This window comes from Centroberyx affinis, unplaced genomic scaffold (assembly GCF_046629955.1).
Source record: "Centroberyx affinis isolate AG114_WGS23_722 - 3 ecotype Tasmania unplaced genomic scaffold, CSIRO-AGI_Caff_v1 ptg003239l_1, whole genome shotgun sequence".
Taxonomy (NCBI): domain Eukaryota; kingdom Metazoa; phylum Chordata; class Actinopteri; order Beryciformes; family Berycidae; genus Centroberyx; species Centroberyx affinis.
The window spans coordinates 108,792-127,115 of NW_027281270.1; the positions used below are offsets into that span (position 1 = coordinate 108,792).

The 18,324-nt window shown below is 43.2% G+C and overlaps 1 protein-coding gene across 2 annotated transcripts in view; it reads left to right on the forward strand.

Annotated features, from left to right (window-relative positions):
• Window positions 1-18,324, forward strand: part of LOC139660190 (fibronectin-like) — a 43,440-nt gene that overhangs the window by 17,012 nt on the left and 8,104 nt on the right. For both annotated transcript variants that reach the window (XM_071538268.1, XM_071538269.1), the window contains exons 15-40: window positions 185-376; window positions 655-783; window positions 1,030-1,119; window positions 1,218-1,412; window positions 5,219-5,497; window positions 5,919-6,182; window positions 6,868-6,962; window positions 7,562-7,730; window positions 7,939-8,025; window positions 8,277-8,468; window positions 9,227-9,499; window positions 10,161-10,275; window positions 10,467-10,543; window positions 10,663-10,752; window positions 11,459-11,725; window positions 11,942-12,058; window positions 12,476-12,640; window positions 12,800-12,955; window positions 13,432-13,545; window positions 13,741-14,010; window positions 14,421-14,632; window positions 16,014-16,101; window positions 16,339-16,521; window positions 16,734-16,823; window positions 17,385-17,576; window positions 18,095-18,184. In XM_071538268.1, coding sequence (XP_071394369.1) covers window positions 185-376; window positions 655-783; window positions 1,030-1,119; window positions 1,218-1,412; window positions 5,219-5,497; window positions 5,919-6,182; window positions 6,868-6,962; window positions 7,562-7,730; window positions 7,939-8,025; window positions 8,277-8,468; window positions 9,227-9,499; window positions 10,161-10,275; window positions 10,467-10,543; window positions 10,663-10,752; window positions 11,459-11,725; window positions 11,942-12,058; window positions 12,476-12,640; window positions 12,800-12,955; window positions 13,432-13,545; window positions 13,741-14,010; window positions 14,421-14,632; window positions 16,014-16,101; window positions 16,339-16,521; window positions 16,734-16,823; window positions 17,385-17,576; window positions 18,095-18,184 — 4,191 coding nt within the window. The remainder of the gene's footprint in view (window positions 1-184; window positions 377-654; window positions 784-1,029; window positions 1,120-1,217; window positions 1,413-5,218; window positions 5,498-5,918; window positions 6,183-6,867; window positions 6,963-7,561; window positions 7,731-7,938; window positions 8,026-8,276; window positions 8,469-9,226; window positions 9,500-10,160; window positions 10,276-10,466; window positions 10,544-10,662; window positions 10,753-11,458; window positions 11,726-11,941; window positions 12,059-12,475; window positions 12,641-12,799; window positions 12,956-13,431; window positions 13,546-13,740; window positions 14,011-14,420; window positions 14,633-16,013; window positions 16,102-16,338; window positions 16,522-16,733; window positions 16,824-17,384; window positions 17,577-18,094; window positions 18,185-18,324) is intronic.

An 18,324-nucleotide genomic window follows, 5' to 3' on the forward strand; every position in this document is an offset into this window, starting at 1 on the left:
AAAAAAATTAATACTAAATACGAAAAACACTGAAAGAGCGGGTCTGGAAAAGTAGCTGCACAACAACCTCATGAAAGAACGATCGTCTTTCTCTGTCCTTCTTTCTCTGTCTTTGGGTCTGATCTCAGAGGTATCAAGTAACCTTGTCTTTTCTTCTCCTCCATCTCTCTCTCTCCCCCTGCAGTGGCTACATCGGGGGTGTCAGGAGAGACCACCCAGCCTCCTCCTGTGGTCGACACCTCGGAGTCTGTGACTGAGATCACCTCCAGCAGCTTCGTCATCTCCTGGGTGTCTGCCTCCGATACCGTGTCTGGTTTCAGAGTGGAGTACGAGCTCAGTGAGCAGGGGCAGGGCACAGGACAGCCCATAGTGCTAGGTGCGTATAGACACCAGGATGTTTACACACGCATACATTGAATACACACACACACAGACACTGAGTCTGGTTTCACAGTGGAGGAACAGCTTAGAAAACAAGGACAGGACACAGGAAATCCTCTATGTTTTAATTTGGTTTCAAATAGTTGAGGTCCTAAATAATGGACAGGCAAGTTTAAAGTGCCTCACATGTCTTTTCAAGTTGCTTGGGTTTTAAACACTGTTTTAACTGAGCAGTTGACTGATGTAGTAAATGCGATGTATTGTTTCTATCAGACCTGCCTCGTACAGCTACCTCAGTAAACATCAATGAGCTTCTGCCTGGGAGGAAGTACACCGTTAACGTCTACGAGGTTACAGATGCTGGAGAGGACAACCTCATTCTCACTACATCGCAGACCACTGGTGAGTACACACACACACACAATTTCTTTCATCCTCTCGCTCTCTGTTACACTCTTATCCAGCTCTTATCCAGACCAAATTACTGTACAGTAGAGTGAAACACGGTTTGTGATTCCCAGACTTGCAAGTTGTCTACTAATGAATAAGTGCCAGGGACTACAAATCAATGCTAATCAATACAGTAAAAGAAGGATAGAGATTTTCTTTCCTTTCTCTTCCTAACTCTCCATATGTCATATGTCATAGCACCTGATGCCCCCGTCGACCATGAGGTGGAGGAGGTGTTAGAGACTTCCATTGTGGTCAGCTGGGAAAAACCACTGGCTCCCATCACTGGTATGTTGTGGCTAGTAGAACTGACAGTCTTAATAATTCTTAATTCTGCATCTGTGCCAATGAACTACACATAATGCACGCTCCCTCCCCCCCTCCAGGCTATCGTGTCGTCTACACCCCGTCAGTAGAAGGGGAAAGCACGGAGCTCACCCTCCCCGATACAGCGACGTCGGTGACGCTGAGTGACCTTCGACCTGGGAAGCTGTACAACATCAGCATCTACGCTGTAGAGGACAGTCTGGAGAGTGAACCTATCTTTGTGCAGGTCAACACCGCTGGAGATCCACTGCCAGGTAAAAGACTGAGAGGATGTGTGTGTGAGAGAAAGGGGATCGTTGGAAAGTTGGAATCTGCAAGCCTGTAGTTTTATAGGGCAATGTGCTGGGTGTGTGTCTGTGTGTGTGTGTGTGTGTGTGTGTGTGTGTGTGTGTATGTATGTAGAGCAAACCTTTGCACTAGTCCTTGGACCAGAGATTCCTGGAGAATTGCTCCTTTATTTTTCTGATTTTTTTTTGTATGTTTAAGCTCACATTTGCCCTCATACAGCCTTTCACCCCTTAGACTTAGATGTTTACATTTCTGTCAACAGTGATGGATATTGTGTGCAGAGATGAGAATACCCAGACTGAGCGTATTTGAACACTTGAATGTGTTTTAACAGTGGTTGAAGACAAATGTCTAAAATATGCAATCACGTCCTTTCTGTTAACAATGACACCGAACCAAACCACTGCTTACACATGTTGCAGTTTGTACTGGAAATACACTCATTTCCTTTAGATGCCAGCCAGCTTACTCACGTATACACAGCTAAAGTGTACTCAGGTCTCAGTCCCATCTGGTTCTGTTTTCATCTTCAGCACCCTGCTCAAACCTCTGGCTGCACCCTCATGCAGCCTCTATGGATAGCTGTATACCTACAAGGGCCTGACAGACATGTAGGGACCGCTATATTATTGGCTGAAATTTGCCCCCAAAATTTGTATTGGTCTAGTATCAGTATGTACCCTGGTACAAACAAACAAACAAAATCGCTGGTACAAACAAATTATGGTCTAAGATCAGTTTTATTGGTTATGCTAATTATCTAATGTTGTCAGTGCCTTCAAATCATGATAAATTCATTACAAGTATTTGTTATTATGGTTGTAGAGATAGAGACTTGTTATGTTTCTTATGGTAATAAGCTGTCAGAGCATCTTGTAATTTCTTTCACTTAAAAGTTACATTTCAGTGAGTTGCACAATCACAAATCACAAAAAGTCTGTCGATTTGATCCTTAAATTTTCCAGTTTTGGATCCTGTATCAGACACGCACTATTCTGCTACTGTACATTGAAACATATTGTACTGATCTGACATGATATTATCACTCTCATCACATGGGTGCCCATCAGAATTAGGCCTGCAACCCATTTTGTAGCGCATTTAGTGATTTATGTAGAACTTTCCAATTCTCTATACTAGAAGTAAAGCGCTTTCCAATGGAAAGTGAAGTCATTGAGTTCACAGCTGTAGTGCTCCTATTCTGCTTGACTGGAGTTATGTAAAACTGTTCATTTTGCCAGGGCTAACATACTGCTGGGCCAATGGAGCAGATGCTGGAAAAGTGTGTGTGTGTGTGTGTGTGTGTGTGTTTGTTTGTACAGCGGAGCCTGAGTGGAATAAAGATATACGGCCTAGGTGAGCGTGTGTGCTGCCATCTTTGGACAGACTAGCGAGTCTCCCGCTGCTCTGTGGCTGATTTACACTTTGACAAATAGACTGAGAGAGAAAGGTTAGGCTAAAAAAAAAGGCTTGGTAGTCAGCCACCCCTCCATTTTTTTCCTTTGTATCTTTCGTTACAGTACTTAAGCATTTTATCTCTCTTCCCTCCTCATCCCTTTCATCCCTCTCCCTGTTTCCCCTTTCTCCTCTCTTCCATCATGCTACAGTATTTTGTCTTTCTGTGTGTATGGTTTTGCCTATGTACACTTAGACCATACTGCCTGAATCCACCAACCTCTTTGTCCCAGTTGTCTCAACTCTCCCTACTTTTATGTGTACTAGTGCAGTGCCCGTTCCAAACATGCCTGTTTGGAACGGGCCGATTGCTTGGCCTCCAGTATTGCTGCTTGCAGCTTTCTCGAGAACCGCTCATTAGGGCTGAACAATTAATCGAAATTTTATCAAAATCGCAGTATGGCCTACTGCAATTTTCAAATCGCAGGAAGCGCAATATTTGTTAAAGGCGAAGTGTGTGTCAAAATACCATTTTAAATTAAATATTGTCATGCTGCGGAGATGTCCTGGCCTACACATCATATTCTACAGACTTAAGAAAACATCTTTGTTTGGTACAGATCCACGCAAAAATCACACCATAATCGTTTTAATACGTTTTTCAATGAAAATGAGAATAATGATGTAAAGATTAGCATTCCCTCTAATATCGCAAATCATATCGCAATTGCAATATCAGTCAAAATAATCGCAATTAGATATTTTTTCAAAATCGTTCAGCCCTACCTCTCATCCAAACAACTTCACACTCGACACTGCGCTTCCAGTCGCTTGCTTTGAGCCCCGCTGCTGCACAGAGCGCTGTTCGCTTGTTTATTCAAAGTTTATTAATATTGAACGTGTCCAATCCGACACTGCACGTCTTTGGGTCCCCAGCAATACACCCGCCAAGTGTGAAGTAGATCGGACGAACGGTTCTCGAGATATGCGAAGGACACACATACAGACAGAGATTCCTTGCTTTATAGTATGATTACAGAGAAATGACATTATTTTGTTATTTTGACTTTGCCTCTGTCTGTATCTGCCTGACTCACCTCAATATATCTCTGGATTTCACTAATCCTCCCTCCCTATCTTTATGGGCTGTTCACTTGCATTACGTCATGTTGTTTTGACCCCACACTGTCTGTTTCCAGGCCTCGTGTGACTCCCCCTCTATCCATAATACTGTATATCTTTCTACCTGTCTACTGCTCTGTTGTTATTTCCGTCCCCCCACCTCTCTCACCCATTCTCTCGCCTTATCTTTATGGGTGTTAGGAGTGGCACAATGCTATTTTGCGATATTGACCTTGTTTTGTTTGGTCTGATTCATTTCTATTTAAATCTGTCTCTACACTTTGTACCTCTCGCTCTCTTCACATTTTCCATTCCACTTCTCTCTCCCAGTTTTTTTTAACCCCCAATCTTTCTGTGTAGTTGAGAGGTGTGATGTCATGTTATTTTGAGCTTTGTGTCTGAATCATGTTAAAGTTTGGAATGGCTGGTCACAACATGCCGTGGTTCAGACAGCTCAGCTTTATTCAGGTGGTTTTCATCTTTTCTTTTCTCTTTTCTTCTCTTCTCTTCTCTTCTCTTCTCTTCTCTTCTCTTCTCTTCTCTTCTCTTCTCTTCTCTTCTCTTCTCTTCTCTCTCCTCTTCTTCTCTCTTATTGTCTCTTCTTATCTCAGCTCGTCTTATTTCATCTTGTTTCATCCTTCTCTTTTCCATGCACTCTGTCCAGCTCTCCTTTACTCCTGTTACTATGCTGAGTGAAGAGGTGTGTGTCCTGTTTATCATCCTCCTGCCATCTAGTCAGTCCAAAAGATTTCAGATCATGCAATGTAACAGTTGCATGGGTATTTTTTTAATCAGCCATGAGGTCATGGAATTATTTTTAACATTTGTGCTCAATTTGAATTTCTATTGTAGCTGAGAATATCTTAATCTTAAACATTATCCAGTGTTTTAGTGCTTCATTTCATTGTCTATATTAAGTTATCTCTTAAATAGAGAGACAGAAAATCTTCTCTTGCATTGTAAGAGACTAACATTGGGTGGTAAATTCAAACTTATACCATTTTGTTGAGGCAGTGCCACTACATCACCACTGAAAACTTAAAAGTCTTTATATCCTACACTGTACATATTCCCTGTGCCCATGTTCTCTTATCTATGGTAACATTTGATATCATTGGAAACCTGTATTTTTAATTCATCATAATAAATGTGAGCAAAGCCTGGCTGTGCTCTTTGCTTTACAATACATGTGCAGGTATAGACAGAGTTTAAAGAATTAAAGTTGTAATTCCACGTTCCTTCCTCCTGTCCACAGAGGAGGTGGCTTCTCCTACAAACATGCAGTTCTTCGAGGTGTCGGATGTTAAGATCGCTCTGACCTGGTCCGCCCCAATGGATGACGTTTCAGGCTACCGGGTCACAGTCGCCCCTGTGGACGAGACCGGTACACCCCAGAGGGAGATGACTCTGCCTGTCAGTCAGAACTCCTATGTTGAACTGACACACCTACTGCCAGGAACTCTGTACCGCTTCAGTGTCTATTCAATCCACAATGGAGAGGAGAGTCTGCCACTCGTGGGGGAGCAAGCTACTAGTGAGTATGACAGAGGCCTGCAAGCATGTAGTAAAATCAATACACACACACACACACACACACACACACACACACACACACACAATGAGATTTAGTTTTGCCCTGGAACCTGGACTTAAGAGCCTAATTTTTTGGGCCCCAACTTCTAAATCAAATTATTATGTTTGGTATCCACCAGAAAAAGTCCATAACCCACTTAGGACATTTCCCACTGTCAACAAAATGCTGTACCCAGCAAATGAAGGTCAACCTGATCATGATAGTATCTTTCTTAGCTCATCAACCATCTTGTGTTTGTCTCTCCCCAGAGCCAGACACTCCCTTCAAAGTTCCTGTCATTAGTGTAACTGAGGATGTGTAACCACGTGAATAAATGAACAGGCAAAACAAATACCTAACTGTCTATATTTCTCACTTCCAGAGCCCGATGATCCCACAGACATCCACTTCACCAACGTGACCGAGGACAGCGCCGTGATGCTGTGGTTTGCCCCCCGCGCCAAAGTCACCGGCTACCGTCTGTTCCTGACCATCGAAGGCTCCAACCCCAAGCAGCTGCGGCTGCCCGCCCGCCTCTCCCAGTACACCCTGCTCAACCTGAGGCCTGACACGGTGTACACCGCTAAACTGCACGCAGAGCAAGACAACACACTGAGCAAAGGAGAGACTGCGATGTTCACTACCAGTGAGTGTCTGATGCATACACAAATAAGCAGAAAAACAGTTCACTACCAGTCTCATAGGGTGTGTGTGTGTTTTGGAACCTAGAATATGATATTTGAACTTTTAATACAAATCGAGTATTGACCAGTCAGTGTTGCCTACTGATACAATGGAAGTGAGAATATGATTTCACTGCTAACCAACCTAAGGATTTTAGTTTTCTGGGTTTCAATGGAGAGTCTCCCATGATGGTTTTCCACCCTGCAAAGAATACAATTCTAGAGGAAAACACTGAATCCTTATACATTTTTTGGAAAGTGTAAGAACTTTTTGGCATGAAAATGGTCAAATTTAAACATGAACAAAACATTTAATTTCGGCAGCTTTAATCCCTAAATAACAGGCTTCAAAAACCCATATTGGTCAAACCCTAGTCCAGATGCGTAGAGCACACAGCCTATCTATATTATATATTTATTTATTGTGGTAATTATTATGATAAGTGATTTGGTTATAAACTTCGAAGCACATGGTTTGTATGGAAATCTAAAAATGGCGGATGAGTGTGTACCTCACTGCCGTGTCTTAGCTCCCGCCTTGGGTATCTATAGGTGAATGTACACACACACACAAAAAACATGCATACACACATATGTACATGCATGCAAAACACACTTGTAATCCTGTCTGTCTGTGTGCTTCTCTAGACCCTCCAATGGGTAACGCTCCTCATTTCAGCACCGATGTGACTGACACCTCCATCATCATCTCCTGGACTCCAATGCCCCGCGTTGGATACAAGGTATACTCACTGTGAATTATTCAACTACTCAAGTGTAAAATGTTCAGATGAGTCAGTGAGTATCCTTTTTTTTTTACTGTTCCTAGAAAAGTGGGTTGCATGAAGTTGTCATTCATCACTAGATTTTTTTATCCTGCTACCCTGCTAGTCATAAATTTGACTTTCTTCTCCCTTCTCTGTATAAAAGTCAACAACTGGATTGTGTAATTGTCTTCACATGCAGCAGATTATTTTCTTTTGTATGCTCTTGCAACCGCATTAGTGCGATTCCAGTTGTTTTTGGTTTCAGTGTCGGTCCCTTTAGAATTGGCACAGGAACTAGAGAGACCACAGGGATACATTTGATTGGTCAGAATATGTCACACCACAGATGAGAATGTTCTACTGGCTCCCACGTTCCTGGGAAAACATTGACCCCCGACCCTTACCTCCTGTACCCCAGTGTGTGTGTGTGTGTGTGTGTGTGTGTGTGTGTCTTTCTCTCTCTCTGTGTGTTCCTGTTGAATGTGTGAGATGTGTGTGTGCGTTCCTCTCTATTACTGGTGCCGTTGTTCTCTTCGAGTGTACTGACTATATATGTGCGTTCGTCTTTTCCCCAGTTGACAGTGCGTCCCAGTCAGGGCGGAGAAGCCCCCAGAGATGTGACCTCTGACTCGGGAAGTATTTATGTTTCCGGCCTGACCCCAGGAGTGGAGTACACCTACAGCGTCCAGCCGGTCATCAACGGCCAAGAGCAAGGCAACGCAGTCACACGCCGCGTTGTCACTCGTAAGTTTGGAGAATATTAGTATAATTCAATATTTATTAACCATGTCGCAGTATGAGTTCAGATAATTCAAGTAGGAATACTTTCATATGGAAGTCAAGAATTCACCCTCTTCTTCTTTCTCCCTCCATTTCCTCCTCCTCTTTATCGCCTTTCACCCTTCTCCTCATCCTTTTTTGCCTCCTCCTCTTCCTCATCTTCTCTCTTCAGCTCTGTCTCCTCCTACTGATCTCAACCTGGAGTCTCACCCAGACACTGGAGAGCTGACTGTCCAGTGGAACGGAGCCAAGACACCAGGTACACACACACACACACACACACACACACACACACTTAAACGTACATGAAAAATACATTGTTATGAATTTAATACAAATATAGGTCAAAACAAGGTGACAACATTGTTTACCGTTGTCTTTTTTTCTGGCATCTTATCCTTCCTCATTCATATATCCTCTTTTTTTTCTCTGTCTCTCGCCCTCACTCCCTCCCCCATGCCTTCCTTCCCTCCTTCCTTCCTTCTCTCCCCCTCCTTCCCTCCATCCTAGACATCACTGGCTACAGAGTGACATGCACTCCCACCAATGGGCAGCAGGGCAACAGCGTGGAGGAGTTTGTGGAGGCGGGGCAGAACTCCTGCACCCTGGAGAACCTCCGTCCTGGAGTGGAGTACAACGTTAGTGTTGTCACTGTTAAAGACGATATGGAGAGCGTTCCTGTATCAACTACCATTACGCCAGGTGAGTTACAGCGGTAATCTCACACTCTTGGGGTTTACAGCATGTAGCAAAGTGCTGCTGTTGGACATTTTTCAGTATATACAGTGAACATATTCAACAACAGACGACCATAGTAACCATTAGATCAGAGGTTTTCATGCAACAGCAGCAAAATGCTGAGCTAGGGATCAATGTGTAGGTAGGTATTTAGTGTGTCTGGCCTTGGTCTGAATTTCATAATAACAGATTTTGAATTTTGTTTGGGAAACTTTTGTGTAGGCAGGTAAGAGCAAGCTGTCTTTTACAATAGCAACATTGTTTAAAAGACGTTAACTTTCAACAGTCAGTGATACTAGCTCTGTCCTGTTAGTATCACTGTGCTAATTTATCACCAACGTCTCTCATACATCTGTAAGGACTACGCAAAATAGCAACTGGACTGTTTTGCAACCCTAATGCTTTGTTTCCTGGGTATATATTAAGATTCTTCAATGGAGATCCTCCATTGAATGAAAAATATTAATTTCACAAGACAATATCTAATATATATCAGGGATATCGGCCTTGGCATTAGCTCTTCCATTTGTGTGATATAATGAATATCACACTCTACTGGAAGTGTGCAGCTTTCAATGCTCACCTTGACCACTGCTTCCATGTGCCTCTGTGTTTGTGTGTCTGTCCGTTTGTCCTTCCTCCTTTCCCTCTCGTTTGTTGGGTATTTCTGCTGTCTTCTCTTTCCTGTTCTCCCTCGTTCTCCCTGCTCCCCTCTTACCCAGAAGTCCCACAGCTGACCGACCTCAGCTTCGTCGACGTGACCGACACCACTATCGGTCTACGCTGGTCCCCGCTCAACACCACAACCATCACTGGGTACCGCATCACAGTGGTGGCAGCCGGCGAGAGCGTGCCCATCTTCGAAGACCTGGTGGAAGCGACGGCTGGTTATTATACGGTCTACGGCCTGGAGCCCGGTATCGACTATGACATTAGTGTGATCACTGTGACGGAGAGCGGGGAGAGCGAACCCACCACACTCACTCAGCAGACTGGTAAGATACATGCTTACACACATCCAAAAAGATTTCCCCTGCTGCTGATATTGTTTACATAATTGTCAATGAAACGTCTCTCACCATTTCTCACCACATCATATTGTGTGTGTTGTGATTATGTAATGTAATATGTGTTTTCTTAACGCTAGGGCAGCGTTATTCAAAGCACATCTTATAAGTTGCTGATGTAATTGCATTGCATGCTGTGTTGTCAGTGTAATAATCCTCTGTGTTGTGTGTGTGTGTGTGTGTGTGTGTGTGTATAGACCATGTGGTTTTAGTTGAGCGATTTTATCATGCTGAGCCTCATTTTGCCCCCTAATGCAAACATTGTTTGTTCTCTCACTTTTAAGATGTCATAAAACTGCAGACATCGGATTTACACGCACATACAAAGGCAGACACAGACTGTTCTGTTTAAAAGATGGTGGTGTTATCACTTTCTTTCATGCATTTTATTCTGTTCTTTTTTCATCCCTTCATCATATCTATTTTCTCTCGTTCTTTGCTTTCTTCTCGCCTCTTATCTCTTTTATAGCATTGTTAAAATTCTCTGGCAGCCTGAGGTGTACCCAACAAAACTACCATGACTCCCCAGGAGGTGATGAAGTCCCTGTGAATCAATTATGAATCTAACCTGCTCTCTGTTTTTCCATAGCTGTACCAGCTCCTACAGATCTGGGCTTCGGCCAGGTGGGGCCAGACAGTATGGAAGTCACTTGGGTCTCTCCTCACGTCCCCAACCCTGCCAACATCAACAGCTTCCTCATCAGGTACGAATACAAACATGCAACGTGATTAACTCAACAGATTGCAGAGGAAATGCTTTTAAAGCCTAACAGTGTTAGGCAAGTTATTTTTGAGTGTACACATTGCTTTTGTTCTAGAATACAAACAATACACTCATACAAGACACATAATTCAGCAAAAATTTCACCTCTTTTTTGGTCTCTTAATTGATTAGGTACCACCCCATTGATGATGATGATGACATTACAGAAACCAGCGTAGCAGGCAGGAGTAATGATGTGGTGCTAAGGAGTAAGTAATGAACAAAGGCAGACAACAAACAATAACAACACACACGCACACACGCACACACACACACACTCACACACACACTCATGCATTTGTGTGTGTCTTTTCTCCCCTGTCCACAGACTTGCTGCCTAACACAGAGTATCTGGTGAGCGTGGTGTGTGTTTATGAACAGAGAGAGAGCTCACCTCTCGTCGGCACCCAGAAAACAAGTGAGTACCGCTGAATCTGGTATGACACTAGGAGTATAAACCTGCCGATATTAAATTTAATAGCAATGGAGGGGAAAAAGGTTCAGGACAGCAACTTGATCCCTTAAATCATATTTATTGGCCTACATGTTTCAGAGCAAGCTCCTTCGTCATTCATGGCACAGTTGCTGGAAGCTTTAGTTCCCTGGATGGAGCACTTCAATAGTCCTTTCCAAAACTGTTTTACTGTATGGTTAAAATGCCAGCACCTCACTACAGGCGATATTAAATTAAAATTCAATTTTAATGTGGAAAGAGGAAAAAAATCCGAAGGGTTTTCTTTGTATGATATACTTTCTTGATATACTTGTATGATATCCTTTCTATGCTATTGGCAGCGGGTTAGGTTGCAAGTCTATCCTGTAGCTGAGAGGTTGCTGGTTCAATTCCTCAAACTTACTGTTGTGAAAATCACCAAAGTACCTCTGAGCAAGACCCCTATGAATATTCAGCCTGCCTAAAAGACTGGCATTGAAAGTTTAGATCACAATCGGCCAAAAGGCTTTGATACAACCAACATTGTGTCTGTCTTTTCAAGAGATACACCATAAGTGAACATTTATCTGAAATATTATGAGTGACAAAAACTCACTGCCTTTTTCTCTCTATCTGCTTTTCCCCTACTTCTTCCCCATCCCTCCCCCTACCTTCTCCCCACCTTTTCCAGCCCTGGACTCACCAGCGGGCCTGCGTTTCTCTGAGGTCCTCACCAACTCCTTCACCGTCCACTGGGTGGCTCCCCAGAGCCAGATCACAGGTTACCGGATCCGCTACCAGATGGCCAGCGGTGGGAGGGCCAAGGATGAGAGGCTGCCCCCCTCCAGGAGCCACTTCACCCTGACGGGACTCACGCCGGAGACCGAGTACCTGGTGAACATCTACGCAGTGAGCCGGACGCAAGAGAGCCTGCCGCTCAGTGGGAAACAGAAGACCAGTATGCATCCCTTTTTTCTTGATTTGTTATCTTGATAGAATAGATAGAATAGAATATTTTAAATGGATGTTAATATTGATATGAGTACCTGGTCATTGAGTTGGAAGGTTCATGCGAAACACCAATTGTATGTTGGTTATTATCATCATCACTACCCCTCTTATTATTATCTGTTGTTTATGTGTGTTTTTCTCTCTTGCTTTTATCTCCCTCCAGTCTCTGATGCTCCCACAGACCTGGAGGTGGTAGACTCCTCCCCCACCAGCATCACCATCCGCTGGGACGCCCCCTCTGTCACTGTGCGCTACTACAGGATCACACATGGCGAGACCGGTAAGCCGGCAACACTGAGAACACTAGAATAAAACAGGAAGATGGGATAGCCCATTTTGCAGAAAAGCTTTTTTTTCTGAATTTGTTCTTCCTTTCTAGCTTTTCCTAGTAAATGCATGGTTGTAAGGTGAGGTAGTGATAGTTTTTCTTGTGTAAATTTCGGATTCATATACATTTATAGCTTTAAATTGATTATTTATAAGATTAAATGGTATCAAGGATGTACATATTTTTCAGTGTTATTCTCTCAGGATTATAGGTTTTATGACTAGACGACTCGATTCCTGTTTTCTTGCCTTTGTTCGTTATTTCCAATCAGTCTATCAGCCTGTCGGTATATCTGTTCATCAGTCTATCGACCTATCTATCTATCTTTTGATCTATCAACTTGTGTATCTTAATCCAATCAATCTGCAGGGGGTCACAGTAATCCTAAGGAGTTCACGGTGCCTGGCTCTCAGTCCACTGCCACCATCAGTAACCTGAAGCCCGGTACTGACTACACTGTTACTGTCTATGCTGTGACTGGTAGAGGAGACAGCCCCGCATCCAGCACCCCTATCTACGTCACACACAAGACAGGTAAACACACACACACACACACACACACACACACACACACACAGAGAAACAGAGACAAGTTAGTCCTTCCTGGTCATGAACCTCCCCCTCTCTGTCCCTCTGTTTCCCCTCACCTTGCTCTTCTCCCTCCCCTCTTCTCTCTGCATCCGTCTCTCCCAGACATTGAGTCTCCCTCTGAGATGGAGGTGACAGATGTGAAAGACAGCAGTATCACAGTGAGGTGGAGCCCAGCCCAGGGCCCCATCCAGGGGTACAGGGTGACCGGGGCCCCCAGGAATGGACAGGGACCCTCCTTCTCTGAGGTGGTCGCTCCAGGTATTTATCCATGGATTCACAGACAGGCAGGCATTAAGGTTTGACCGATTTGGGTTTTGAAGGCCAATACAATAGCAGTATCTTTTGGACTGAAGCTACCTGTAGCCAGGATTTTGTGCTGATAGTAAATATTTTTAAATTTGGCCACTTTCATAGCAAAAGATTGCCCAAAAAGAATTGTATTCTTGGCAGGATGGGACAGGGTGAGGCCATGGGACACTAAAACTCTACACTGAATCTCAGGATAATAATAGTAGTAAAACATATGTATGCATACATGTGAGGGATCCGATCAAAATACTGCATTGAAATAAATTCAAGTTAAAGACCTGTCATAGACGGCCAGTTTGATCAATTATACAATAAATATGCTATTTTCGAAATCAGCTACATTCACATAAACTGCAATCAGTTTAGACAATCTCTAATATCTAAGCTTCATCTCTGTTTCTGTGTCCTCTCTTTCTCTTTTCCAGACCAGACAGAGTTGACTTTCTCAGGCCTGATGCCTACAGTAGAGTACGTTTTGAGTGTGTATGCTCTGGGACAAGATGGAGAGAGCAACCCATTGGTGGAGACTGCTGTGACAAGTAAGTGTTTACATATAGTAGAGAGGAGTGTGTGTGTGTGAAATATTGTTTGGCAAAAGAAACACAAGCTCTTCCCAGAAATTACATATTTCCAGTGGACAGAATTGTTAAAAATGGTCTCTCTCTACCTCTCCCCCTGCTCTTCCTACCCCCTCTACCTCATCCCTCCCTTCTCCCTTCTGTCCTCCTCTTCAGATGTAGACCGTCCCAAGGACTTGACTTTCTCGGACATCGACTCCACCTCGCTGCGGATCACCTGGGACAGTCCCGAGGGAGTTGTTACATCTTACCGCGTCATGTATTCGAGTCCTGAGGAGGGCGAGAGAGAGCTGCTGCCCGCGCCCCGAGGGGATGCTGAGTCGGCCGTTATCTATGGTCTGCGACCCGGAAGTGAATACACTGTGAAGGTCATCGCCCTGCATGACCACACGGCCAGCACGCCGCTGGTCGGGACACAGGCTACAGGTATGGAAGAGGCACTTCCATAGACATGGCTTTCACTTTAAACGCATTTCCAGAAGTGATCCTTTCATTTTTCACATCTCTATCTGTAATCAGAATATATATTTTTTTTAGGTAACGTAGCAGAATACAGTTATTTTATTTTTTTTTTGTATTTAGCATACGTAATGCCATTACAAGTATTTTATTACTCCCAACCCTATTTACCACAATATTACTGCATACAATAGCATAATTACAGTAACACACCTAGCCCGTATAAGACAGAGGCAAATGCAGATTCACACTCACTCACTCTCTCTCTTTCTCTGTTTCCGTACACATAAACTTCCCTCATCCTCCCAGATACAGACCAACATTTCCCTACTTCTGTCACTCTCTAACCCCCTCTTTCTTTTCTCTCCCTCACCCAGCGATCCCATCCCCCACCGACCTGCAGTTTTCCCAGGTTGGCCCCACCTCCTTCAGTATTAGCTGGGGTGTGCCCGGCCAGGCTAACCGACTAACAGGGCTATCGGGCCTAACGGGCTACCGGGTGGTGGTGAACCCCAAGAACAAGAGTGGTCCCACCAAAGAGATCAACCTGGCCCCAGACACAACGCAGGCACATATACCTGGACTCATGGTGAGTGTGTGTGTGTGTGTGTGTGTGTGTGTGTGTGTGTGTATATATGACTGTATTTCTTGTATATCAATCGGTCAAACTTTATTTATTGTATATAGCACATTTTGCACATTAAAATGCAATGCGCTGGTTAAAAGTCATAAAAATTACAGGTTTCAGTAAAAAAATACAGAAATAATATAGATTAACTAAATGAGATATAAAATAAGTAAATAAGATCAATAGAAAAGAAATTGATAAAAAATAAAATGTTAAAAATCAATGAAAATCAGTCACTTAGTAAAAGCAAGGTTGTATGTAAACGTGTAATTAATATAACTAATGAAAATAATGTCAAATATAATGTAAAATAAAATTTACTTATGTAAAATAAAATGTTGCCCGATCACTCTTTGTGCTTTCTGATAGCTGAAAAAACTGAGAGGAGAGTACGTTTTGAATTTCCCAAACCTCTTTTCATGGGAGCTAAAATGCAGTACCACTACCGGCTCCGGGGGGGCGCTGTCCTGTAGCTGACCGTGACCTCTGACCTCTATGTAGCGGTGACAAGCAAAAATAGAATTTCTCTACAGCAATCCATAAAGTATCACATCACTTTCACAGTAATAGTACTAAAAGTAGAAAGGGGGATTCCTACTGTATGACGACATCTGTAATTAGTGATGAACCTGGTCATAAATCCTGCAGTGTGCGTCCGCCCTAAGAGAACAGATCTGGAAAAGTGACGGTTGGCACATGTGAAATGCTCTGTACGAGACTAATGCCAGTCCAATTACAAGTGTGTGAAAGTACAGACCTACACACACACACACACACACACACACAGTTCTGGAGAGGGTAAGGAGGGGACATGTGACATGCCCAGACTTTTTTCCTATTTAGTCAAAGGAAAACTATTTGGATCTGGAATAGTCCTCAGACAGATGCTGTTACCCTGCTGGAGGGTTCCAGACTGTCGTTTATGGCCCAACTCTAGTGCACACACACACTCACACAGAAGATAATACACACACAGACACATGCCTATGCATGCACAAGGTACATATACATACACATATACAGTATACACACACACACACACACACACAAAGAGTTCTAATGAGGGTTATGATTGTAGCTGCAGCCAGTGTTTTGTGGAGTACCGTGTGTGTGTGTGAGTGTGTGAGTGTGTGTGGTTTCAAAGCAGCAGTCCCAGGGAAGCCACAGTCCTGCCATCCTGCCCTGTCATCTCCATGTGGTTTACCCATCAAAGACACACACACACACATACGCTCAGCACTATGGAGACTGCTAAACACTGTGACCGTCTAGAGAGAAGAGCTTATTTACTATAGTCTTTCTTTATTTCTCTTTCTCTCTGTCCCTCTTTCCCTCTTCCTAGGTTGCAACTGTCTATGAGGTGCATGTTTATGCCTTGAAGAACTCTCTGACCAGCAGGCCAGTCCAAGGAGAGGTCACCACACTGGACAGTGAGTCTCTAATTTAAGCATTTCAACAAAACATAATTGGTACCAGTTTGACAAATAAAAGGCATGTTTTGATATATGAAAAGAGTGAGATGACATTTTTACAGTAATTTTTCTTGTGTACAGTTGCTGTGAAGAGATTGTTGATGTTCAAAAAGCCTCTTGTGTTCATACTCTTTCTATGTCTCTCTCTCTCGTTCACCACCCAACCCTTCTCTCTCTCCCTCATCTGATCATCAGATATCAGTCCCCCTCGTCGCGTGCGTATCTCCGACGTTAAAGACTCCTCCATCACTCTGACCTGGCGCTCCAAGACGGAAACCATCTCTGGCTTCCTGGTTGAGGCCACACCCACTTCCTCCACAGGCCACACCCCCATTCACAGGACGATCACCCCTGACTTGCGCGCTTACACTATTACAGGTGCGCAGATATAAGAAGATAGATAAATATGTAAACATGTGCACATGTAAGAATACTTCCGTAACATTACTCAATTGTCAACCCAGATCCATGGTTTGCATTACTAGGGATATGAAAGTGGATGCTCACACTTGACACACACACACACACACACACACACATACACACACACACACTGACCCCTTTAACCTATCTGTGTGTCCACTCTTCAGGTCTGCAGCCAGGAACCACTTACAAGATCAATATCTACACTCTGAATGGGAACGGACGCAGCGCCCCGTTCACACTCACCGCCACCACAGGTATCCATCAACCATTATACTGTGGCATGTTAAGCTCAGAAATAGATGCAAACAACACAGCATCTTATACACAACCTTTGCAGACAGTAAGAAATGCATTCAGCTTGTAAATTAGGCTTTTGAAATATGCACTCTATCAATTTGGGTCAAAATTAGAAAGTAGATTAATTCCAGTAATTCCTTGGGGAAACTCATCATTAAATGCGTACAGTATCTAACTTATTGCATACAAAACCAATGATTGGGTAAATGGCAGCACTCAAATGTTATGCTAACTTGTATAGGTGCTATTTAGTATTAGGAAGAATTAGCATGAATGTAGAGTGTAATAGCTGCCATTTACCCAATTATTGGTTTAGCATATGTATTTAATGATGTCTAACAGTGTTTTCCTTAGTAATTAGTTTATTTACTTTATAGTTTTTGCCCAAATTGATGGAGTGTGTATAGTTGTTTTGATAGGGGATACATATCACCTGTTTGCACAAATTATTCAACATCATCTCCCTGCTATGTATGTTTTTTATGGAAAATAACTGTCTGCTTGTCTGTTTCTTCCAGCCAAACCGGTGGTCATCCCTCCCACCAATATCCGTTTCACCTCCCTGACCCCCAGCAGCATCTCCTTCACCTGGGAGCCGTCTCACAGTCCAGGGGTCACTGGGTATTACGTCACCTATGAGGAGGCGGGGGGTTTACCTCGAGAACTCACCCCCCGACCCCACGCCGGACAGAGCTACGCTTTTATCAACGGTGAGTGTGGAGCATGAGATTTACACAAGCTCACATGTACATACATGCAAATAAACATACAACATGTAAATACTAACACAGATACACTGCAAACTATGGTAAGGGAGGAGGGCACATTCATTAGCCAATATAAAAATCCCCTTGCACTACATCTGTTCTGCAGTAAAACATCAATACTGCATGATTTTCCAATCAGTTGCCGTTAGAGTGGGGTAATAGTGCCAAAGTTGCAAGTAAAAATATATAAAGAGTATATAAAGATATATAAACAGAGAATATAAACACACATACATACAGAAACACCCTCACACCCACACTCATCAGTTATACAGAGGGACACACATGCACTGGTACTGTACAGTGTTTGCTTGCATTTTTTTTTTCTCTCTTCTTTAAATCCCACACTGTCAATATTAGGAATAAATGAGTTTGTACTGAAAAATGCCTTTGTGTCCCTCAGTTCAAACAGTTGAGTTTGTTTTATTTAACTTTTTATGTTGTGTTGTGTTTGGTCATAGGTCTGAAACCAGGAACAGAATATGTCATTAAGATCGTTGCCCTGCAGAACGCGTTGAGAAGCACACCTCTAGTGGGCAAGGCCAGAACCCGTAAGTCCACCCACCTTCCACCTGATACAATAGTTATAGATCTCATCGTTAATGGCCTGTAGAAACCTTAGATCTCCAACTTTTCTCCAACCTTAGATCGTCCTTCTTTTTCTTTATTTTTATTGACAGCTTACATTGCC